General features: G+C 40.6%; 1 protein-coding gene across 2 annotated transcripts in view; it reads left to right on the forward strand.

The window, feature by feature from the left end:
- The first annotated feature begins 6,516 nt into the window (after positions 1-6,516).
- The window catches only part of LOC127800262 (glucosidase 2 subunit beta), an 80,744-nt gene continuing 61,631 nt past the window's right edge, over positions 6,517-25,629 (forward strand). The window contains exons 1-4 of one of the 2 annotated variants that reach the window (XM_052334786.1): positions 6,519-6,667; positions 6,815-6,939; positions 7,069-7,197; positions 7,411-7,506. In XM_052334786.1, coding sequence (XP_052190746.1) covers positions 6,819-6,939; positions 7,069-7,197; positions 7,411-7,506 — 346 coding nt within the window. In that variant the 5' untranslated portion in view covers positions 6,519-6,667; positions 6,815-6,818. Of the gene's footprint in view, positions 6,940-7,068; positions 7,198-7,410; positions 7,507-25,629 lie in introns of both variants that reach the window. The other variant, XM_052334779.1, reaches the window with a different exon arrangement.

Below are 25,629 nucleotides of genomic sequence, written 5' to 3' on the forward strand. Positions count from 1 at the left end.
CAACTCAAAACAGAATTTATCAAGGCTTTTGTAATTAACAGTCAAAGGAAAAATGACGCCACATACTCGCTCAACATTCGACAGGGGAACAAAGAAACTTTGCGTCAGTATGTGGATAGATTTCGGAATGCCACCCTTGAAGTTCATGATTCACCAATTGCAATGGCAGTGTCTGCTATGTTACGCGGAACACGGCTAACTCCCCTACAAGAATCATTATCTTTGGACCCACCAACATCCCTAACAGATTTGTTTGCTAGAGCAAATAAATACGTGCTCCATCTGAAAGTTATGAGAGCTGTATGTGGGAATGAGGACATAGAGCAAAAAAAGAAAGGAGCGCGATGATGAAGAAGACTCCAGATGGGTTAGAGGATCATATATACCTCGACCCCAGTTCCACCATTACACAAGACTTCTTCAACCTCGATCGACCATACTTGCAGCCATCGATGGGTCAGGTCTCATTAAACTCCCGAAAAAGGTTGAGCATCCATTGGGGAAGAATAGAGAAGAATATTGTAGATATCACAGAACTCGTGGTCATTGCACTGACCAGTGCCGGGAGTTAAGAGATCAGATCGAGATGCTAGTTCGTGAAGGACATCTTCAAAGGTATGTATAAGTCAAAAATAGTGAGCCTCGAAGATAAGGAGATAGATAGGAAGAGCAGGGGAGATCAAATCAGAGATGTCAAGAGAGAGGAAGGGATTACGGAGAGAATCCACCTCTAGACAATGTACTAGTTCATGAGCCCATACATGTCATCTCGGGCGATGAAACTATGGTAAGGGACTTCTCCTATTCCACTAAGACAAGCCACGAAAGGACATGCCCTTAAAAGAAGGCAGTCAGCCACTATTAATGCCCTCAAAGAAAAAACTGGGAGCAAAATTTAGACACATTGAAGAAAGCATATGTTAAAGATTGAGAAACTAAACTTTTTGAAATTGTGCATGACTTGTGTATTTCGTGCTCAAAGGCAACAATAAAACCCAGAATGAAACAGTGGATGTACTAACTTATTTCAAAAAATGTCAGTGTTTTCATTACACATTGCTTTATGAAAGTTTGTTTGCTATGCTCTACTTACAGGAAATAAAAACAAACTCAAGCCCGTTGTCCTGCTTATAGCTAGGCAACGAGGTAAAAGTACATTCTAGCCTGTTGTCCCGCTTATAGCCCGGCAACGAGGTAAAAGTACATTCAAGTCCATTGCCTCGCTCACAGTCCAGCAATGAGATCAAAGTACATTCAAGCCCGTTGCCCCACTTATAGCCCGACAACGAGGTAAAAGTACATTCAAACCCATTGCCCCGCTCATGACCCGACAATGAGGTAAAAGTACATTCAAGCCTGTTGCCCGGCTCACGGCCTGGCAACGAAAAAAAAATACAATCAAGTCCATTGCCCCGCTCATGGCCTGACAATGAGGTAAAAGTACATTCAAACCCGTTGCCCTGCTCATAGCCTGGCAAAGAGGTAAAAGTACATTCAAGCCTGTTGTCCCATTTATGGCCCAACAACGAGAGAAAAAACAAACGCAAGCTTGTTGTCCTGCTTAAAGCCCAACAACAAGGGAAAAGTAAATGCAAGCCTATTGTCCTGTGCATAATGCAATAACTGGGAGCATAATCAAACTCATTGTTCGATGCATAGTTTGACATTTATGGAAAGCGAACTTACTAGTAAATCTACATCATACTTCTGTAGAAGAATTGAAAATCACTAGAGCCCAGAAATTTAAAGGCACGATGTGTGAACAACCTCGAGAGGATGTGTAGAAGATGAAGTAGTTAAAAGAGAAGGAATGTTCAAAAGTTTACAGGACAAGATACTCTTTCACCTGGAGCTCCCGGCTAAAAGAGTAGGGAGTAATTGATATACCCTGCAAACTTGGAGAGTTACAAGACCTAAAAGAGTCACGAGACATGAAAATGAAGCCCAAAGCCCCCACGGGCTATAGGAGATCAAGGAAACAAGCCGAAGGAGCAAGAGGTGGAGCCGAGACCAAGTGGGGAGGACCCACTAGGTTATGCCGAGTGGGTACGACACTACTTTGGTTTATTAGGCATAACTTTCTCACACAAGCTCTGATTAAGGTGATTCAAAATCATATGGATAGATAAGAGAATTATCTACAACTTTTTTGTTTTGATTTTTGAGAGATTCAGGCTTCATCAAGGCTTAAATTAGGCTCTAAGTTGATGCACCTGCACTATTAAGGCTCAGAGTCAAGTATTAGAGAGAAGATGGATCTGAACCAAGACAAAAGGAAAAAGAGGCCCTCAAATCCAAGGGAATGAAGACCCACTTGGCCATGACCGAGTGGGGGGTCACTCAGTCATGACCAAGTGGGCGGGTGACAAATTTCCCCTCACTTTTCATGACCCACTCGGTTATGCTGAGTGGGTACGATACTATTTTGATTTTTGGCCATAACTTTCTCATCTGAGCTCCAATTGAGGTGATTCAAAGTCCTATGGAAACCTAAGAGAATTATCTACAACTTTTGTGTTTTGAGTTTTGAGATATTCGAACTTAATCAAGGTATAAATTAGGAATGAAGTTGAGGTACAAGAACTATTCAAAACCGAACCAAGGAAAAGGGCAAAAGAAGGCATGACCGAGTGGCCCCCCACTCGGTCATGATTGAGTGAACTCCCATTCGATCATGGTCGAGTGGGCTTAGGCCAATCTCTCATCTTTTCCCTCTCAGATGGGCCGTGAAATCATCGAAACGGGCCGCGAGATTCTCGCCCTGATTGTCGCACGTCTCATCTCTCTCCTCCGCTATAAATAGGAAACCATGCCTTCATCACTAGGTACGTACTTTTGGGTTCCTCAACACAATTCCATATTTTTGTCTCTCGAGAACTAACTTAGGCATCGGAGGGTTTGCACGGGGACCCCCACCCGCTCCCTAACATTGCTCTCGTTTTGCAGGTCACTCGATTATGGAGGGTCACTCGGATATGAGGCCACTCGGTTATAAGGCCTTTCGGTTATGAAGGGCCACTCGGTTATGAGGCCACTCGGTTATGAGGGCCACTCAATTATGGTGCCACTCGGTTATTGGAGGCCACTCGATTATCTCAAGTCACCCGGTTATCTCAGGTCACCTGATCATCAGACCCTTAGCGCGCCTTGGTGACAAGACCCTCAGCGCGCCTTGGTCACGAGACCCTCAGCTCACCTTGGTCATGGGACCCTCAGCTCACCTTGGTGACGAGACCCTCAGCGTGCTTTGGTGATGAGACCCTTAGCTCACCTTGGTCACGAGACCCTCAGCTCACTTTGGTTACGAGACCCCCAGCTCACCTTGGTCACGAGACCTTCAGCCTGCCTTAGTCACGAAACCCTCAGCGCACATGCACATTGGAGACGAGATTCTACTCTCATCGCACCTTGGCGACAAGACTCTCGAGACACTTGACTCTCAGAACCCTCAAGACTCGCAAATCTCTAGTAACTCCCGTAGTCAACCACGTACCTTACATTCTCCCATGTAAAAAAAAAAAAAATAGATTGTTGTATTTTGGCAACAACAAGAATGAAAACACAATTTATTAATTTAAAATAATCTATTTAATATGGCACAAAGGTTATAGTAGTGTTACCTCCATTAAGAAATTTGCAAAATTAGCATTTTAACGGCCTTCATGATTCAAGCGCATATTGAAATCCAAAGTTAGGATATGTATATACTTCCATAGAACAGAGTGTCTTAATGATGCATTCACAATTTGCTCACGAACTCCTTTGGGTATAACTGGTAAGATTTGTCGGAAGTCTCCACCAAGAACAACAGTAATACCCCCAAATGGCTTTTCACTATCACAAATATTCCTCAATGTACGATCAACTGCCTCAACACAATGTCTATGTTGCATCGGAACTTAATCTCAAATTATGAGTTTTATTTCTCTAAATAACTCAGCTTGTAATGATTGTTTGCTAAGCCCACAATTCGAATTGTCCAAGACATCTAATGGAATGGAAAATGTTGAATGTGCAGTACGACCTCTTACCGGTAACAATGATGCAATTCTAGATGAAGCCACTGTAACAACGATATGCCCAAGGTTGTGACATTTTAATGCAATCATATTGTCCAGAAATGTTTTTCCTGTTCTAGCACCCCCATTCAGAAAGAAAACAATTCATTTATTTGGAAAAACTGAAGAAGCGATTGTGTTATAAGCATTTCGTTGTCCATTGTTGAAACAATTAGTAGTAATTTGTGGATCTGTCTGTTGTACCTCGCTCTGCAGTTGTTAATGTTCAAATATCAATCGATTACCAACTACTGCACTCTAATTTGCAGTAGGTTGTGGCATGGGTGGGAAGTCAATTAAACTTTTGTTTGATTCATGAAGCATTTGATTCAAAAGATAAAGACCATAATCTTTAATTTGAGCCTCAATTGGGTTAAAAATGACAAATAATGTACCATTTCCAGCATCATCTCAATTAAAGTTTTCATAACCATTTCCATCCACAACATCATCGCAATTAACCTCGTCTTTCAACGATATTTGACTATTGCTGCCCAAGCTTGTCACTGGAGAATTCTTGCAAACTTTATTCTCTATAACCACTTCCTTATGTTGTGTTTGCGATAGTAATTTGTCAACAAAATCAACACACAATGGACTTCTGGACTCTGTCCAAGAGCATTCGAATAGAAAACACTCAATATCTGTATTATCACGAATCTCCAATGGAAGTATGGATAGATCCAAGTGCTTAAACTTGTACTTCAGCACAACTGATTTCTCAGCTAAATTAACGTTAAACTTGTTATTTAGGGAACTTACTAGTTGGTTGAATGTGCAATCTGATTCCACATGTATTACCAACCCACATTCTTCGATCACGTATTTATATTCTTTCGCATTAACATCATATTGCCACTGACCTTCATACATCACAACCATAAAGATAGGTCTCGAAGCTATCATTCCTATAATATAAATTGAAATGATTTCTAAATTAAATAAAAACATATTGATTTTGTAAGTATAAAAATATGTTGGTTTTCCTAAGGTATATTGGTTTTTAAATGTCGGTTGTGTAAGGTCATATCGGTTAATATATATCAGTTTACATAAAACCTCAACCGATAACATGATACCAATATATCAGTAGAAAAAGAATGTTGGTACATACACATCATTTCGAAACCTATATATCGATTGATAAATATCCTTACATGACCGATATAAAAATCGATATATCATTTTTCATGATACTTCTGTGTTTGAACCTATATCGGTTGAAATATATCATGATGTAAATTGTCAATATATCAACCGATACATGTCCAAACTAGCGAAATGTATATTTTTCACTCATTACTTTTTCATTCAAAAAATAACAGAAAAAAGGATAACCTATCCTGAACTCACCCAAACTATTCAGCCTCGTTGACCAAATCTCTTCGAAGATAGGAAAATAATTAATATCTAGATGGAGAGAAGACGATTAATGTGTGAAAGCAACAACACTTAATGAATAACAACAATGAGTTTGAAAAAGACGATTGATGAAGAAATAATAACACTTTGGCGAGTGAATAACAACAATGACTTTGAAGAAATAACAATACTGAGATGGAGATAGAGAAAGACGAGCGATAGAGATTGATAGTGGTTGAGTGAGAATGTGATTGGGAGAAGATAAGATAAGGTCCTATCACTAATTTAAAGTAAGGGTATTTTTGTCCAAATAAATTTTAAAAGTACTAATTTTGCAAAGATTTTTAAAGTGTCATATTTTTACAAAGTTTAGCACTGAAAGTCCTATTTTTGCAAATTTCCCGTCATCCCAAGATACCTATTGAAAGAGAAGAATGGCCCCGTTTGTTGCAGCTTAATTAAAGAAATTATAACTGATAGCTTCTTAGATTATAATTTTTAAAACTTAGAATAAGTTGTGAACCTGTTTGCTGCAGTTTCTTAGAAGTTATAGTTAAATAGTTGTGGTGTTTGATACCATAAGCTGTAAAATAACTTATTTTTGTATAATTGTCCATAATACCCTTAGTAGTTATAGGATGATAATTTAAAAATTAATTAGTGTATATTTATAAGTTTCAAGTGTTATAAAAAAATTAATTAAATTATAGAGAGAGGAAGATGACGAGAGAGAGGAAGAGATTTGAAAATGGAGATGGCGGTGGAAAAAAAAACCCCATGATTGCGTAGATAAGAGGGTAATTTTTTACTAAAAATAAGGACAAAATTATCATAAAAATATAATTATTTAAGCAAAAGTTGTAAAAGCTGGGGTACCCTAACTTTGAAAAAGCCAGCTTCTACCCCTTCTAAAAGCTAGTAGAAGCTATAAGTTAGAATTTTATAAGTTAAAACAAACACTACATCTTAATTTTTTTGAAGGTAAAAACTAGAAATTGTAGATTTTAAGCTACAACAAAGAGGGCCAATGAATGAAGGCAGGAGGGAACAACGACGTCGTCGCGCGCCAGTTCGAATTGAAGAAGAGAGAGGCGCAGGCACAGGCACGGCGCCACCGATTGGTCCTGCTGATTCATCCCTCTGTGAGAGAGAGAGAGAGAGATAGATAGAGAGAGAGAGAGAGAGACGCCTTTTGGCTCACTTTGATCTCTGATCTTTGAAGAAGATCTTTGGGAGGCGGGGAGGAGGTTTGTTCTTGTTCCGTCGGAGATTGCGTTGCATATTTGTGTATTTATTTTGCCAACCAATCAATCAACATTTACATTTGGGGGCAGCAAAAGTGATAAGAGAGAGTGTAGCAGTAAATAATTGCTAGGGTTTTTGGCTGCCTGCAGAAGAATGAAAGCAAGGACAACCCAATCCCCATTCTTCTTTCTGCTGCTGCTGCTATGCTTGGCAATTTTACTTGGTAGATCCGCTTCTCTTCCCTCCAAAGACCTACTCGGAATTGATCCCCAAGGTCCTCTCTCTCTCTCTCTCTCTCTCTCTCTCCATAAGTGTGTGTATGTGCTTATTGTTTTCATCATCATCATCATTCATGGATTTGGGCGACAAACAACACTAATCCCGAAAATAAAAATGACAACAGATGAGTTTTATTACAAGCCACTGTTATCGTCGTCGGCTACTATCAAGTGCAGAAACGGATCGAAGAAATTCAGCAAGTCTCAGCTTAACGACAACTTCTGCGACTGCCCTGATGGCTCAGACGAGCCTGGTCTGCCCTTTTTTCTCCTCCCCTTCTTATCATCCCATTTTCTGTTTCTACTTGCTCCCACGGGATCTCCTATTTTATTATTTTCAATACCACCTTAGATTTTGGGCTCTTAATTTGTTATTACGCTACAAAATGAGCTGTGTCCTAACACCCCCTCCCCCTCTCTCTCTTTCTGTTATATATATATGTATATTTTATTGTTTTGAATTGCAGGAACATCAGCGTGCCCCCATGGCAAATTCTATTGTCGCAATGCAGGCCATGTTCCACTTTCCATATTTTCATCCCGGGTCAATGATGGTATTTGTGGTAAGAAATCCTTTTCGCCTCCACTGTCTTCATTCAACTCTCCTATGAGTCTTCCTCTGAGTGTGTGCAGCACCTGCAGATGACTTCTGCTATATTATTCCCATGGATATGTTTTGGCAGTATTTGCATGCACCTCAACAATCAATAAGATCCCTATATGCATCTTAGGTCTATAGGTGGAACACCAATAAAGGGATGGAAATGGATTAAATTTGGATGGAGAATATGCTAATCTAGCAGTTCCTTTATTTCTATTTAGGTCCAAATTGGCTGGAGGCATCACTCTTGGTCCCTCAAGTTCAAGAAGGCATGAAAAGGGGACATTTATAGCTCTGCTTCCCCTGGTTCAATGGTTTTTTTTAGGGGCTGTACAATCTTTTGCTTGTTCAAATTATTTCATGGTCTTATTTATTATACCTTGTAATACTTATCTTGGATATAGTTGAATAAATTCTTCTCTTCTATCTTTGTAATCTAGCTTGGCCCTTATTTTCACACAGAATTTTTTTGACTTACTCCTTTGAGAAAGTTTCTTAACATTTTGCACAATCATTCAAGAGGCGTGGAGAAGACAATTGGGTGTAAATTGTCGAGTGATAGAGGCTTTTTTGTTAAGTCATCTCACGTGGTCCTTAGTGTAATAAAGGTAGAGAAGCTTTCCTTTGGAAGATGTTGTGGAGAAATAAAACTGCTTTGATTCAAGTGTCCTCTTTCATAGAATTAGCTTTCTCGATTGGAGGTAGTCTCAAACTTAGAAGATATTTTACTTTTGCATTATATGGTACATTTGGTGAGAGAGCAATCTAAGGTTATGTTTGGTTGGATGGAATGGGGGTGGAGGGAATTGGAATCAGGAAAATGTGCATTAGGTTGCTCCTCTAAAATGGAATCGACAATTCCCTAGGGAATGCCCATTCCGTCACATGTGGGAATGGGCATTCCCTCCAATAGCTGATGGAATCCCCATTTCATTCCTTCATAATTTTTTGCAATTCCCTTTTTACCCTCAACATTAATAAAAAAATACATACTAGCCTTGACAAAAAGACAAACAATTATGCCCTTGGGGTCTCAAACACCAAACTCATATTGAAGACTGCTGCGAGGAGAGCCACTGCTGAGAGAGCACCATTGCCGTTGTGAAAGGTCTGTGTTTGCTTCATTTCACTGGTACTGAACCGCCACACACCATAGCATTGCACTCTCTGCCACATTCTGTTGTGCTGCTGCTCCAGGTCACACTGTCTTTTTTTTTTTCTGCATTTGCTTCATTTCATTGTTGCTGAACCACCGCACACTGTCATGTTGCATCTTTCTGCTACATTCCATTGTGCTGCCAGACACTGTCTCTCCACAGCTGCCATTGCATCACTCCATCTCACACCAACACATATCTCCACTGCTGCCATTGTGTTCCCCTTTTGTTTCTGTTTTCTTTGTTCCTCCTGTCTCTGGTTTTATTGTGATTCAATTTGTTGTTGCAATTAGTTTTTTTATGGGTTGTTATTTCAATTAGAGATTTTAATTTTGTTCTACAAACTCCAAAAGTTCCCTGGTTTGTTACCAGTAGTTTTCCTATTGCTGGCTGTCCTGGAAATATGTTCTTTTGCTATGGTAGCAAGACGAGGATGTTAACCCAATTGGAAAACACTTCACAATTGATAAATTGAGAGGTGTTGGGAGTGGGATTGTATATGTCAACCACATGTCACCTACAGACCGATGGCCAAACCGAGAGGGTCAACTAGTGTCTTGAGGCATACCTAAGGTGTATGTGTTTCACCACTCCTAAGAGCTGAAACCAGCGTTCTAAAACGCGCTAGGCACTAGTCGGGCGCCAGACTGGGGCCTAACACCTAGGCGGGGCCTAGGAAAAATGTTTTTTTTTTTTAACTTTTTGATATAATTTGATGTTATTTTCAGATAAATTAAAGTTGGAAAGACAAGTGAAATAATGAAATTAAGTATGATAAAACAAACTGTTAGATTAGTTCTAAGTTCAAGAAGACAGAAGTAGCAATAATGCAACATAAATCATATTCAAAGAATCTAACTATTTAATTAGACTTCTTACTCTCCATATTCTTCCCACACAGGACTCAAAATCAAATTCATTGATTTCTTGCTTATAATTCTTCTGATTGAAAATCATCTTCATGAAGCTCTCTCACCCTAGAATTTCTTTGAGGTTGAAGCATTTCGTTTGCTCTGGATGCTTCACCAATCACTTCCCAAGTGAGCCCTGTACCAAGCTCAACTTCTTTATCATCTCCTCCATCAACGATCTATCTTTGTACATTACTAGCATCACTAGCAAGTAGCACATCAACATTCATTTCCTTCTTCCTTTTTTGCTTGTTCATCAATTTCACATTAAATTGGACATAAACTAGGTTGTTCAATCGATTCATGTCTAGTTTATTTCTTTTCTTCGTATGTATCTACATAAATAAATTAAAAGCAATATCAATATTTATAAGTGGATAAGGATAACTAATTGATATTAAATAAATATAATTTATAGAGATAATGAAATTAAAATATTAAAAACGTTTTAAAATATACACTTAACCCCTTCAAAAATGCTCCAATTTCTTTCACAATTAAATGAACTAGTGGTTAATGAGAGGATCCTTTTTGCCATTCGTTGCAAGTTTGGAGTTTGATTTCCATAAGTCATCCACCATGTAACTACATAGGTCAAACAAGTATAAAGTAAACAAATTTATACACTAATACACAATAGAAAGGATTAAAGGAATTTTATACTTGGATTATAATTTTCATCATTTTTGCACACCTTTGAGCTGCCCACGGTTTTCCAAAAGCTCACTTTTTACAAGTATACTTTGGCAACTCAACATTTATAACATGGCCTTGCAATTCACTATCATAAAACATCTCTACACAGTTAAAACACTCATCCATCACTTCATGATCAAGTTGTATATCCATATCCTTGAAAAAGTAGTAGGGATTCAAAACATAAGTTGTAAAATATAGTGGACTATCTAGCCTATCTTTTACCCTTGCTTCAATAATCTTTATAACAGGCTAATAGTTCTTCTCAAGATTATTTAGGGCCTTCTTAATATGTTCCTTTGTTTGCTTAATCTCTCCATATAAAAAGCCCATAGAAGGTTTTCTATCTGCATCAACAATTCGAAGCACCTTTACCAAATGTGTAAAAAACCTAAGGCATATAGTCACACCATTCTAAAAAGAAATGCTTATCACAATATCATAGGCTACTTTCTCTTTAACAGTTTTTGACCATTTGCACTCCTCCCATTCAGAGCTGGTAAACATTATTCTCATTTTGGCCTTTTTCTCCATCAAACTCTACAGAGTAAGGAAAGAAGAAGCGAATCTAGTGACTCCCGATCTCACTATATCCCTCTTCTTCGTAAATGACTTCATTAAGGACAAGGTCTTATGATGTGCATAAATGAAGATTGTCAAACTCTTGGCCTGATCAATGACTTTCTTATACTTAGACAGTTTTTCAATAGTTTCAAGTATCAAATTGATGGTGTGAGTAGCACATGACGTTCAAAAGATATTTGGCCTCTTCACCTTCAACAATTTTGTTGCTCCCATTTTGTTGGCAGCATTGTCGGTTACTACTTGGATGACATTGTGTGGCCCAACTTGCTCAATGCACTTGTCCACATACTCAAAGATGAGTTCACTTGTATGTGCTTTATTCGAAGACTCTCTGGAAGAAAGAAAAGTAGTACCTGCGTTAGAATTAACACACAGGTTCATGATGCTCCTCCTTTTTCTGTTTGTCATAATGGAGCACCCATTTCGTGCCCACTCTTCTTTATGCTTCTTCAGTAACTCTTTCGTTTTGTTAACGTCTCTTTTTAATAATGGTTCCCTCAACTGGTATTGATTGGGAGGTTTGAAGCCCGGCCCAAATTGACTAACCGCCTCAACAAACAATTTGAAACTATCATAATCAATAGCATTGAAAGGTATACCAGTTTCGTACACCCATCTAGCACAATATTCATGAACAGATTGTGTTTTCTTTTTAAAGAGTGCTTCGTTGATATTTTGTTGCCTTTGTGTCATTTCTGCACTAAAACAAGTTTTAGGGCTAATGGAGCTTGCAAACTTATCCATAAGGCCAAGAGTACGGGGCGTTTTTTTGCTCCCTAACTCTTACAATTCATCTTCATCATCCCTTTCCCCCCTTTCAGAGATATTAACAGAGGATCTCATCAAATCTTCCTCCTTATTCTCCTTCTTACTCTTTGCCTCGGTAATAGCATTCTTGCATTTGGCATGATCATCCGGAGAAGATTTTGGACATGCAAAAACATTTTCAAAAATGGGCCGATATGTTCTTTTACTTTGTAAACACCTCTAGACATTACTTTATCACACAACTTGCATTTAACTTTATCCATATTCTTCGGATCAATTAACATTTCATACTCCCATTCGACATCATTTGACTTTCTTTTAAGAACTAAGGAGGCCTCGGATGATTCTCCCGTAGTCCTAGTCTCATACGACATCATTTGACTCTTTTTTTTTTCTTTTTTTTCCTGAGTAATTAACATTGAATTAAAATAGACAGCTAGCTAACGACTTTATGAAACATTAACATAGATTATTAAGTTTAGGGTTTAGACTTTGTGAAACACAGCTTATAGTAGAGATTGCAAATGGGCCGGCCCGGCCCACCCAGCAAAATGAGGGCCATGTCGGGCCAGTGATATGTGGCCCGTGGCCCCTGCCCGACCCACCAAAATGGCCCGTGGGCTGGCCCACCAACTGGCCTACTAAAATGGCTCGGCCTGACCCACCCAAAAATAAAAAAAATATTTTAAAAATTATGTTTATAATTAGTAATTATAAACATATTTGAAACATAATAATTAAAAATTATGTTTACTGTAAACATAATTTTATTGTAATGTTTGTAAACATAATTTTACTATAATGTTTACTGTAATATTTGTAAACATAATTATGTTTGTAAACATAATTTTACTGTAATGTTTACTGTAATATTTGTAAACATAATTTTACAAACATAAAAATTATAAGTAAACATTGTTTACTTATGAACATATTTTAAAAAATATTAGTTACATTTAAGAAAAAAATAAAAAATATTTAAAAAATTAAAAATAAATGGCTCACGGGCCAGCCTAGCAGGCCCACGGCCCGACCCGTTTTGGCCCATTTATTAAGGACCACAGGGTCGTGCCTGACCCCAATTTCCATTTCCTAGGCCCAACCCGTCTCCCTCGCGAGCCAAATTCGGCCTGGCCCACCAAATGGGTGGGCCAGGCGGGATGCTGGCCGGGTCGGGCCAGCCCGCCCATTTCCCATCTCTAGCTTATAGGCTTTACAAACAATAGAATCAAACAAGAAATCCAGACAAATAAGAAAGATGAACAAGTGCAAAATTTAGACCTTAACCAAGGAAATCCAGCATCAACAATAGCAAGCGTGTGCACGGTTGCTTTTTGCTGTTGCTCCTGCAACAAGCAGCAACAACAACAAGTAGCTGTTACAGCAACGCTGCTGTTGCTCCTGTAGCAACAACAAGTAGCTGCTACAGTAGCCAAGTAGCAATTTTTTGTACCGAATGAAGAACTACAAACCCAAATAATGGCCATACGTACTGGAGGAAGAAGAGCAAGAACTAACAGGGAGAGAACGACGAAGAGACGATTGGCGGCAGTGGCGAGAGAGAGAGAGAGAAATGATGAGATCGGCGGCAAGAGAGAGAGAGAGAGAAACGACGAGATTGGTGGCGGTGACAAGTCCAAGAGAGACGACCTAAGTGGTGCGTGACGAGAGAGAGAAACAACAAGAGAGAGAGAGAGAAAAGGAAAGGGAAAATACCGAAAGGGAAAGAGAAAGAGAAAGGGAAAATACCGATCCACTCTGCTAGGTGGCCCAAGTGGCGCACGACCCATGCGGCTAGGCACCACTTGGGTTGCTTAGGTGTTGATTGGGCTCGATTAATTTGGCCCAACGCCTAGGGGTGTTGATTTGCACTTAACCACAGCGGTTAGGGGCCTCCTAATGCCTCGGCGGTCGCTTAGGCCGCGTTTTAGAACACTAGCTGGAACAAATAGCTATCCCTGGCACAGTGGTGGTACAATTCCATCTACCATAGTGCTATTGAGAGGAGTCCTTTTGAGGTAATGTTTGGGTATAAACGTTCACTACTTCCTACCATTTCTGAATCCCCTCCTACTATGGCTGCCTTGGGGCACTACTTACAACAAAGGTAGCAAATGTTTACGGTTCTAAAGCGGGAATTGGCCACAACCCAAAACCGTATGAAGTAGGCAACTGATAAAAAGAGGAGTGATAGATCATTCAACTTGGGGGACAAGGTCTACCTTATGGTTGAACAGTTATTACTACACCCCTATATATCAATTTCAGCTTCTAAACTTAGTTCCAAATACTTCAGGCCTTATCCCATTGTTGCTAAAGTGGGCAAAGTTGCTTATAAGTTGCAACTTCTAGAGGGAGTGAACACCCACCTTGTATTTCATGTCTCATTACTTAAGAGATCTATAGAGCTAAGTTCTTCTGCTAGCCAAACTTTGCCACCCATAGTGGACGAATTGGAGGAAGTGGTAGAGCCTTGTGCCATTGTGGAGAAACGACTTGTGTACCAGGGTCTTCACCCTTAACCCAAGTTTTGGTGCAATGGTCCCATCTACATCCCGATCACACCACCTAGGAATACCTTCTTGATTTGTTGAAGCAATTCCCAAGGGTTGCTAGACTACTCTAATTCTTAAGGACAAGAATTGTTTGAAGGGGAGGGGATTGTCACGACCCTAAGGGAAAACATGTGTTTTGTTAGAAAGATATAGCCACTTGTCTTAATAGTTAGCTAGGTGGTTAATCGGTTAGAAGATTGGGTAGTTAATTGTATAACAGATTACTTCCTTTTGGTTATGATTAAGTTAGTGTCAAGCTCGGAATCTGAAGAAGGTTTTCCTTCCGTAATTTTGGAAGGAATGATTTAGGCGGGAAGAATTGAGAAGGAGAGATTGAGAGAGAGAGATTAAGAGAGGGCGAGAGAAACGTGAATTGAGAAATGAGAGGGAAAGGAAACTGTGGAATAATCCTCACATGCCTCCCCATCCTCAGCTTATCTTCATTTATAGGAGAATTACACAGTGTCAAGCTCGGAATTTGAAGAAGGTTTTCCTTCCATAATTCTAGAAGGAATGATTTAGGTGGGAAGAATTGAGAAGGAGAGATTGAGAGAGAGAGAGATTAAGAGAGGGCGAGAGAAACATGAATTGAGAAATGAGAGGGAAAGGAAGCTGTGGAATAATCCTTACATGCCTCCCCATCCTCAGCTTATCTTCATTTATAGGAGACTTACATAGCTTGGCGCGACCGTTAGGAGACAGCCCATGTGCGCGCCATTTGAATTAGCCCTTATTGGATTATTACAATTTAGCCATTACTCAACTAATTACAGCTATACCCTTGGTCTATGACAATTCCCTCCCCTTAAAATATGGAAAATGCTATTGGTACACCCATTTTGTACATCTTGGGCTACATAAGAGGGTATTATGACAAAAAAACCCCTCATGAGGCGCATGGTATTTTGGTCATAATACCCCCTTATGTAGCCAAAGATGTACAAAATGGGTGTACACCTAGCATGATTCTTAAAATATTTCTTGTCTCTAAGAAATTACAGTAGACTTGTAATTCTAGGAAAACGTTACAGTAGGTCAAGGAGATGTTCCCATTAGGCGTTATCCGGATGGTGGTTAGACCATTGCACTAATACTTGCGTCAGTGGAGCCTGGTCTTGGTAAACCACTCGTCTGTCCAACATGGCCACTGGTTCAGCGTTGGTCTCGATGTCTTCAAGTGGAGTGGGCAGTGTATTGCTGGAACTGTCAGCTGGTCCAATGGATCTTTTTAGCAGGGAGACGTGGAACACTCGATGGAGGCCCACGCCCTCAGGCAACTGGAGACAATAGGCGACAGGTCCTACCTTTGCCACGATCTTGAAGGGCCCATAGAATTTAGGACTGAGTTTAGAGATTGGTCCCTTGTGAAAAAGGTATTGTTGGAACCTTTTTACCTTTAAGTAAACCTTCGTTCCTTCCTCAAACTGACGCTCTGTGCGATGCTTATCGGCCAACTGCTTCATCCGCTGACTGGCTAGGGCCAATTCCTGTTTAATAGTTAGTAGGGCTTCTTGTCTGTCCTTTAGGTACTGATTTGCGGATGTTTCCTGAGGAGAGTAGTGCATTACAGCCAGTATGATGGGTGGCAGATACCCGAATAGAGCTTCGAAAGGAGTTCTCTTGTGTGCGGTATGGTAGTTGGTGTTATACCACCATTGGGCAAGAGCTACCCAACGACTCCAGCTTCTTGGTTTGGAAACACACAAGCATCTAAGGTAAGTCTCGAGACATTTGTTGACTCTTTCAGTCTATTCGTTTGTCTCCGGATGGTAGGCAGAAGAAAGATGAAGCTTAATGCCAAGCCCTTGAAATAATGACTTCCAAAACTGGCTTGTAAATACTTTATCACGATCAGAGACTATCGCCTTAGGTAACCCATGGATTTTGAATACTGAATCCATTAGTTTCCTTGCGACTTCAGTGGCTATGAACGGATGAGCCAACGTGAGGAAGTAGCTGAATTTAGTCAACTTGTCTACTACCACCAAAAGAGTGTCAGCACCTTCAAATTTTGGGAGGCCTTCAATGAAGTCCATTGAGATTAGTTCCTAGGCTTGTGAGGGTATGTCCAGGGGTTGAAGAAGGCCTGGATAAGGAATTTGCTCATGTTTGCACCGTTGACAAGTAGTGCATTCCGTGACAAACCTGGTGACATCTTTTTTAAGGCCCTTATAGTAAAAAAGTTGTCTTACCCGCCGGTAGGTTACATTGAGCCCGGAATGTCCACCTATGGGGGAGTCATGCAAGCTCTAAAGTATCTTCTGCTTCAACAATTCGTCTTCCCCAATCACCACTCTGTTCTGGAATCTCAATAATCCCCCTTTTAATTGGTAGTTAGAATCATTAGTGGCCTGCGCGGAAAGCCTGATCAGTAGCTCTTTGATCCAGGGGGTCTGATCATAGCTATGGGTAATGTCTTGCACCCAATCTGGAACCACGGCCGAAATGGCTTGACAAGCGGCTGGCACATCTCTCTGGGACAGAGCATCGGCTGCCTTGTTTTCCTTTCCTTTGCGGTATAAAATGATGAAGTTAAAGCCCATGAGTTTGGTAATTCCCTTCCTCTGTAACTGGTTGTGTACCCTTTGCTGGGCTAAGAATTTGAGGCTCTCGTGGTCCGTCTTAATGGTGAACTTCTTGCCCTCTAAGTAGTATCTCCATTTCTCTACAGCCATTAGAATTGCCAACAACTCCTTGTCATATATACTTAAGCCCTGATGTTGTGGGGCCAATGTTTGACTTAGATAGGCCACTGGTCGCCCTCCCTGGCTAAGCACCGCCCCTATACCGGTGTCACACGCATTCGTTTCCAAAATAAACTCCTTGGAAAAATCAGGTAGAGCCAGTGTTGGAGCTTGCGACATGGCTGCTTTAAGGGATTCAAAGGCGTCCTCTACTTTTGGACCCCAACTGAAGTTATTCTTCTTACGCAGTGTGGTCAGTGGCTTGCTAATCATTCCATACCCTTTTATGAAGCGCCTATAATAACCAGTCAGGCCTAGGAAGCCTCTTAGTTCCTTTAGGGTTTGTGGCTGGGGCCAGGCCTTCATAGCTTCAATTTTGTGAGGATTAGTACTAACTCCTTGGCCAGATATGATATGACCCAAGTATTCAACCTTCCCTTCTGCGAATGAGCATTTAGACCTTTTCACATACAGCTTATGGAATCTAAGGATCTGAAATGCCAACTTGAGGTGGGATAGATGCTGGTCTAAGGTAGTGCTGTAAATGAGGATGTCATCGAAAAAGACCAAAACGAATTTGCGCAAATAGGGAGCAAAAATGTGGTTCATCAATGCTTGGAAGGTTGCAGGCGCATTGGTGAGGCCGAAAGGCATTACCAAGAATTCATAATGTCCTTGATGGGTTCTAAAAGCTGTCTTAGGACAATCGGCTAAGTTCATTCGGATTTGGTGGTATCCGGAGGTCAAGTCAAGCTTAGAAAAAATGGATGCGCCTGTTAATTCGTCTAAGAGGTCTTCAATAATAGGTATAGGGAATTGGTTCTTGATGGTTAGTGAGTTGAGTTGCCTATAATCCACACAAAACCTCCAAGTGCCATCTTTCTTTTTCACTAGGAGGACTGGTGAGGCATATGGGCTTTGGCTGGGTTGTATCAAGTTTTTGGACAACATTTCTTTTATGAGTTTTTCTATTTTGGCCTTTTGTATGGGAGAATATTGATAAGCCTTTAAATTGACTGGTTCATTGTTGAGTTTAAGGTGAATGGAATGGTCAAGGATTCGATGGGGTGGTAAGGTTTGGGGAGTGGCAAACAGATTCTCAAATTCCATTAGCAAGTTATAAATGGGTAAAGGGAAGTGTACCTTACTATCCTCTGTTGCCAAGGCAGTGTTCCTTGGTGCAACAAACTTCTGTTCTTCAGCTGTCATTAACCCCACGTCCACAGCATAAATGGAGTGCAGCTGTCCCACGATGGTACTTCCCTGTTCCAGTAACTTTTGAATCCGTTTCCTTGAAACAACCCTACACTCCCCTGTTTCTTGACTCCCATGTAAAGTAACCTGTTGGCCCTCCAAGTTAAAGGTCACTTCCAGAGTGTTAAAATCGAATACTAAGGGGCTCACCGTCTTCATCCAGTCTACCCCCAACATGATATGGCACCCTCCCAGCTTGAGTATTTTCAGGTCTGTCGAGAATTCTCGTCCACTCATTAGCCACTTGAAACCCATACATCTTAGTTGGCTTACCATTCGGGTCCCATCAGCTATTAGGACTGACAGTGGGGGAGTCTCCTGGAGGTTGCACTGTAGGTTGTGGGCTGTGGTATCATCTAGAAAACTATGTGTGCTGCCATTGTCTATCAACACAACTATCTTCCTTTTCCAAGCCACCCCTGTCACCTTTATGACTCTCCCCGCTGCTTGGCCCTGTAAGGCGTGCATTGAGATCTCATCCCCTTCGTTTTCCTCAGGCAATTCTTCATTTTCGCCCGTTCCCGCTTCCTCCTCCTCTACTTCCTCCTGACCTTCCATAATAAGTAGGAGTTTCTTACACTGGTGACCTTGTCCATACTTTTCACCACAACGGAAACATAGGCCTAGCTGTCTCTTTTGGTCCACCGTTAGGTGTCTTGGTTGGGTCACAGGTGGGAGAGCTTTACTGGTAGGTCCTCCTCTCGGCCCTTGGAAATTACTTCCCCTATGATATCCCCCGTAGGTGTGATCCTCCCTGCTGTTTTTGGACGACAACTTATGTCTCCTAGCAAAAGTTTCCATCGAAAGCTCGTGCAACCGAGCTTGTTTAGCTGCTTGTGCTACCGTGGTGGGGTATGAAATCTTAACCGTCAGCCTAATTAACTCCTCCAGCCCGCTGATAAAACTCGAAACAAAGTACTCCTCATCTAGGTAAGGTTGTGACAATGAGAGCATGGAACTCAATTCTTCAAATCTAGTTTGGTACTCCTCTACTGTTCCATTCTGTTTCAATTTGTTAAACTCCTCAATTACATCCGATCTGGTCTTCTCTCCAAACCTTTTGCACAATTGGTTAACAAACTCTGGCCAACTCAAATCCAACTGGCCATGACTCCAATTTTGGAACAACGCATCCACCACATCATCTAAGTGGGAAGCACCATACATACCTTATCACCTTCTGCGATTCGATGTTGATAAAACATGCGTTCACATTTGCGTATCCACCACCTCGGTCTGTCCCGATCGAAGGTCGAAATCTCCATCCTCAACCCCGGTTGAGCGGAATTGATACCCCCATATCCCCTTTGATGTGCTCCCTCTCCCACTTCCGTTGGTTCTTGAGGTCGCAATCTATTCACCGGTGCAGTCAGTATTGGTGTCGTCGTTGACCTTGGGGGAAAATCTGTTGGTAAGCTGACATTTGGCTGCCGAGCGAACATGCTCAGAACTGCCGATAGTTGCTGGCTGAGTCCCGAGAATTCTTCTCGGATTCCAGTCACGGCCTGATCTAGAGTAGCTGTGTAATCCGATCTACTCCGGAGGATCTCTTCCTGCGCATTCCGAATTCCTAACTCCAGTGTCTCTAATCTATCGTCTACCTGCTCCTGGTGTTGTTGCAATCCCAACTCGATTGCGTCCAGTTTGACCTCTATTTGCTTCGCTCGCGTTCTGTCGGCCATCCTTATCGCCAGGTCGTGGGCTTTGATACCAAATGGTCAAGCTCGGAATCTAAAGAAGGTTTTCCTTCTGTAATTTTGGAAGGAATGATTTAGGAGGGTAGAATTGAGGAGAGATTGAGAGAGAGAGATTAAGAGAGGGTGAGAGAAACGTGAATTGAGAAATGAGAGGGAAAGGAAACTATGGAATAATCCTCACATGCCTCCCCATCCTCAGCTTATCTTCATTTATAGGAGAATTACACAGCTTGGCGCGGTCGTTAGGAGACAGCTCATGCGCGCGCCATTTGAATTAGCCCTTATTGGCTTATTACAATTTAGCCAGTACTCAACTAATTACAGCTATACCCTTGGTCTATGACAGTTAGAAGGTAGGTACTACATAAGGCCTGCAGGTATGAGGATGGGGGATATGTTTTGAGAAATAATAGAATCTCTTTCCCACTAATCCTATTTCTCGCTTGTCTCTCACCCTTCTCTTTCTTCTCGCACTTTCTATTCCTATTCAAGAATCAATCTTGAACGAATTACACCCAATATACTAGAATTGTCCAACCTCAATCTCGAGGCTTGACAAGTAGGTGTCGGATGAGTAGCTGGTTCCTTTCTTCTTGAGTATACTTGAAGTGGATAGTGTATAGGCTCCTAGGTTGGACCATATTGTACCTGTTCTTGGGTTTTGGACTAAGTATTATATGCAGGTTGTAAGGGTGAAACAATAGGTTGTAAGTGTGGAATAGAGGGGGCTAATGACGATGGAAATTCAAGTAGAAATAAGTCTATGTCCTTATCCTTAGTTATTGTGGTCTCCCCCTGAAGAGAATACTGAGTAAAATACCGATTTTGTTCAGCAAATGTAACATCCATTGATACAAAGAATTTTTTTGTTGGTGGATGGAAACACTTATAACCTTTTTGAGTAGGTGAATACCCTACAAAGATGCATTTAAGAGCTCTAGGATCAAGTTTTCCCCTGTGTTGAGAGTGTAGATGAACAAATGCTACACACCCAAACACTCTAGGCACAAGACCATTGGAAATTGAAACTTGTGGAAAGAATTGAGAAAACAGTTGGAGTGGACTTTGGGAATTTAGATTTCTTGAAGGCAATTTGTTTATAAGGTGAGGAGCAGTTAAAATGGCTTCTCCCTAGTACTATTTTGGAACATTTATTTGAAATAGGAGAGCCCTTGTAATAGTAAGAAGGTGTCCATTCTTTCTCTTGGCCACCCCATTTTGTTGTGGGGTATTAACACAAGAGAATTCATCGATAATGCCTCTTGCTTGAAAATAGGAAGTAAGGAACTGGTTGAAATAGTCCTTAGCATTATCAAACTGGATTCTTTTAATCCCAACATTGAATTGGGTTCTCACCACATTATAGATAATTGGAAATATGGAGTTCACTTCAGATTTGTTCTTTAAAAAATAAACCCAAGTAACACGAGTACAATCATCAATAAAAGACACAAAACACCGAGCCCCAGTGATGTTAGAAATGGGAGAGGGACCCCATATGTCACTATGGATAAAAGCAAATGGAGAAGAGCTCCTTTTCATACTAACTGGAAATGAAGTTCTCTTATGTTTTGTAAGTTGACATATATCACACTAAAAGTCCTCTCCAACTAATCCTTTGAACAATAAAGGATACATCAATCTAAGAACATTAAAAGATGGAGGACCAAAATGTAGGTGCTGTATCCAAATTCTTTCTTAATGTGACTTTGAGGACTTAGTCAGAAAAGATAATGGGGAGAACGTAGTTGTCCTATTCTCTTGTCCACTTTGTTCTTCAAGATAGTAGAGACCCTCTTTCTCTTTAGCATGCCTAATCATCCTCCTTGTGTCCTGTTCCTTAATTTCACAATAAGAGGGATGGAAAATCACCCTACAATTAGAATCTGTGGTGAGTTTTTGGATTGAAATAAGGTTAGTAAACAACTTAGGTACATGCAGGGCATTGCTTAATATAAGAGAGTCATTGATGTAAACATCTCCTTGACAAGCTATTGTAGTTGTTGTACCATCAGCTATAGTTATCCTTCTATTGCTAGGACAAGGGGTATATGAGATAAACTTTTGGGAGGAACAAGTCGTGTGATTTGTGGCCCTTGAATCAATGATCTAGACACTTGAGAAGGTAGTATTTGAGGCATTTAGAGCATGAGAAAAGGAAGAAATACCTGAAAAAGTTAAGGTACAAGGACCTAATGATCCAGTTGGTTTCTCTAGTGACCCAATTAACTGTTTCATCTTTGTAATTTCTTCCTTAATAAATTCAGTCAGTTATTCTAAGAATCCCCTTCCCCAACTTGCTGAGTGTTTGCCACATATGCCTGCTTCAATCTTTTCTATTTGCCTAATGTCCCTTTGTTCTCAGCTTGAGGTTTGCCATGTAACTTCCAACATTTATCTATGGTATGTTTAAGTTTCTTACAATAAGTACACCACAATAGATCTTTACTTGATTGAGACCCATCTGGTGTTCTTTTAGCCTCACCTTGTTGCTCAGAACTAGAATGATTAAGGGTCACACTTCTTGTTATTAGAGCTGAATTATCTATCGTAGGAGGCTCAAGGATAACTCCTCTCCTTCCTTCCTTAGCTCGAACAATGGCTAGAGTCTCATTTAGGGACGACAAGTCATCCTTCCCAAATATCTATACCCTTATTGCATCAAACTCGATATTTAAACCTGCAAGAAATTCATAAATCCTGTCATTTTCAACAAACCTTTTTAGAAGGGCTGCATCTTCACTGTAAATCATCTTGATACATTGATAATGATCCATCTCCTGCCATAAAATTTGCGGGAGATTGGAGTATTCAGTGTTTGATCGATTTCCTTGCATTGTAGCTGAGATTTTTGTTTTAATCTCATAAATCTGGGCTACATCTCAAACTTTAGTGTAAGTCTGCTTAATGTCATGACCCTAGGGGCAATAAAGGGGTAATATGGTAATAGGCTTATAATAGTTGTTAAGAGGTATTTTAGCAATTGGTTAGAAGCACATAGGGGTTGTTATGCATTCAGTTAGGAGCCAGATATGCCTATAAAAGGTTACTGTAAACGGATGAGATCATTATGTTGAATGATAATTGAATCCTATTTTTCTCTCTCAAATTCTCTCTGATTTCTTCCTTCTGTTCTGATAATTTCTCTCACTCTGTTCTGATCTTCAACTCATCCCCTCATTTCTATTTGTTATCTTTCCCATTTCTGTCCAATTTCCCCCTCTAATCATTTTGTTCTTGGTCCTAAACCCATCGGATTCTTTCGATTTACAATCCAATCCTTGGCTAAACCCTAAGTACACGACAATTGGTATCAAAGCAGTCATTCCTCGGCTGAGAGTTCGGAAATTCAATAGCGTCTGATCCGATTTGAAAATAATCAACCCAGATTCAAAACAGAGCTGGTAGATCGTGATGGAGGTTGACGGTTTGTAGAAGTGGTCTCAGTGTCGAGATTTTGGTAAATTGGAAGCTACGAAATCAATGGTGAGCCAGCTAATTTCAGTAAACTTCAGCGGTTAGTTGCGAAATAGATCCGAGTTCGAGTATTGAAGGCAAAGTTGGCCGTTGACTCTTAGTTGCGAAATTCAGGAGGTGTCAGTTGCATTAGAGTTGTTTAATGTGTCAGAGTTGCGCCAACTGGGTAACAGAGTCAGTTGAAGAAGGTGATTAGGAATGTTGTTCGACTTTTGGAGGCGAGTGAGGATACGACTTTGTTATTGATCTCCAACGGTGATTTACGTGGATGATTAAGTGAAGCAATTCTGGTGAATTTCGAAGCTGAGCCAGTGGACGGTGATTGGGGTGGGTTGCGATCGTTGTAAGTCTTGATTGGTAGCGAGTGCAACGATTCTTAGGTTATTTATTTCTCCATTCTATTGTTGCTAAGTTTCTATGCTTGTTCAAAAGTGAGAGGCGAAACAGAGCACAATAGTTTTGGCTCGAAGCGGTAGGTGGATTCCGTTCGGAGAGACGGATTTCGCTTGTGAGATTCAACACCCTAGGCTGCTAATTTCCGATCACCTCACGGTTCGAATCGAAAGGCATTTGAGGCGAGTATATGAGACTTTTACATCATGCAAGCCAGGAGGTGGAGTCGGACCCATTGCCTAGCAATTCATTTTGTTGGGGAATTGAAGATTGTTGATCCATAATGAAACGGATCTTGAGCGATAGCTGATCTGTAGTGACTAGCTGTAGTGCTTTCTAGAGATCGGCTTGGGTTAGGAAATTGTTGAGTTGCAGCTGCTTTCAGTCTAATCGGCGATCAATTGTCGTTTAGGGGAGGTTGATTGAGTTGCAGATTAGTCGTGATCGGTGATTAATCAGAGGAGGCTGATTGAGTTGTAGTAAGAGTTTTAGGAGTTGCAGTTCGGACGACAACTCAGTACAAATTAGAGCGAGGCGACTTGTAGGAGGCTGAATTGAGCCGATTAAATCTTCGACCATTGAATTGGATCTAGATGAATCTAGGTTGAGTCGCTTAAATTCCGAAGCAACTTGAAGTAGTACAAGAGACGGTGGATTTTCAGAAATTGATTGTGATGCCTGGGGTGATAGACGACTGTCGTAGCACTGAGGTTTGGAGTTCAGAAGGTGGACTTCATCGGCAAGCTAGCCAGGTAAATTCCGATCCATTTAGGCTATTGCTAGCTGATGTGGTTAACTTCCAAGCGAGAGAGTAGCCATCGGTTTGGAAATTTGAATTTAGGAGGCGAAGCAGGGTGGAAAGAGCTTCAGTTTCTTGGCTTGTGGCTTGTTCCGCCTGTGAAAGTTTTGTCAAGACAAGCAGTGTGCCCATGAGGCCATGGGAGCCTCAATTGTAGCAGAAGAATGCTGCATTTTTAGTGGGATCTCCTGCTCATGAGGCCATGGTAAGTAGTGCACGCTCGATACAATTGGAACCTCAATTGTAGCAAAAGAATGCTAATAATCAGTTTAGTTAAAGGCGTAAGGAAACAAGTAGTGTGGTACATGAAACGTGAGAGGAATTCGACCGTATGTTATACGAGCAACTATAGGAGTTTGCGATGATACTGACTAAGAAGTATCACCACAACTTTCCTGTTGAATTTTTCAATGATTATCGCAGAAATTTTAATTTAGAGGAATTCCTTAAAATGGAGCAACCGAAGGAGAAATCAAGGTGGCAGGAAATTGATTCACTGCTTACCTTCAATGTGGAGTTTATAGTTGTTAAAGGTGTGCCTAGGCGTAAGGCGCCAGTTCGGCGCCTCGCCTGGACTGAGGCAAGGTGATTTCAGTGAGGCCCTTGCCTTGCATGGTGAGGCGCTGGGGCGAGAAGCACACCTAGGCGCGCCTCATGAAACCTAGGTTTTAATTAAAACCTTGGCAGCCCAATTTGCTCCTCACTTCATTTTCCTCTTGACTCCAGCCACGCTTGCATCCTCTCTTCCTCTCTTCTCCAGCCTCCCCGCTTCTCGGTTCCAGCATGTATACATTACAACATATTTACATTGTATACATTATAACATATTTATATTTTTTTAGTTTAAGTAAATGTGTGGACATTTATTTTAATACATAAATGTAAATAAGAAAGGATCCCCCATTTGGATTTAATAAAAATATCTAAAAAATAAAAATCCATAACAATAAGAAAATATAATTTTGGTTTTAGTACAAACTCGGGATTTAGCAATTTTACTACCCCCAAAGTACATACCTACTATTTCTTGAAAAATTTATTAAAAATCATTTTAACAACAATGAATATTAGTTATCAAAATACCTGAAGATAGTTTTTCAAAATGAAAA

Source organism: Diospyros lotus, chromosome 1, assembly GCF_014633365.1.
Source record: "Diospyros lotus cultivar Yz01 chromosome 1, ASM1463336v1, whole genome shotgun sequence".
In the NCBI taxonomy this organism is placed as follows: domain Eukaryota; kingdom Viridiplantae; phylum Streptophyta; class Magnoliopsida; order Ericales; family Ebenaceae; genus Diospyros; species Diospyros lotus.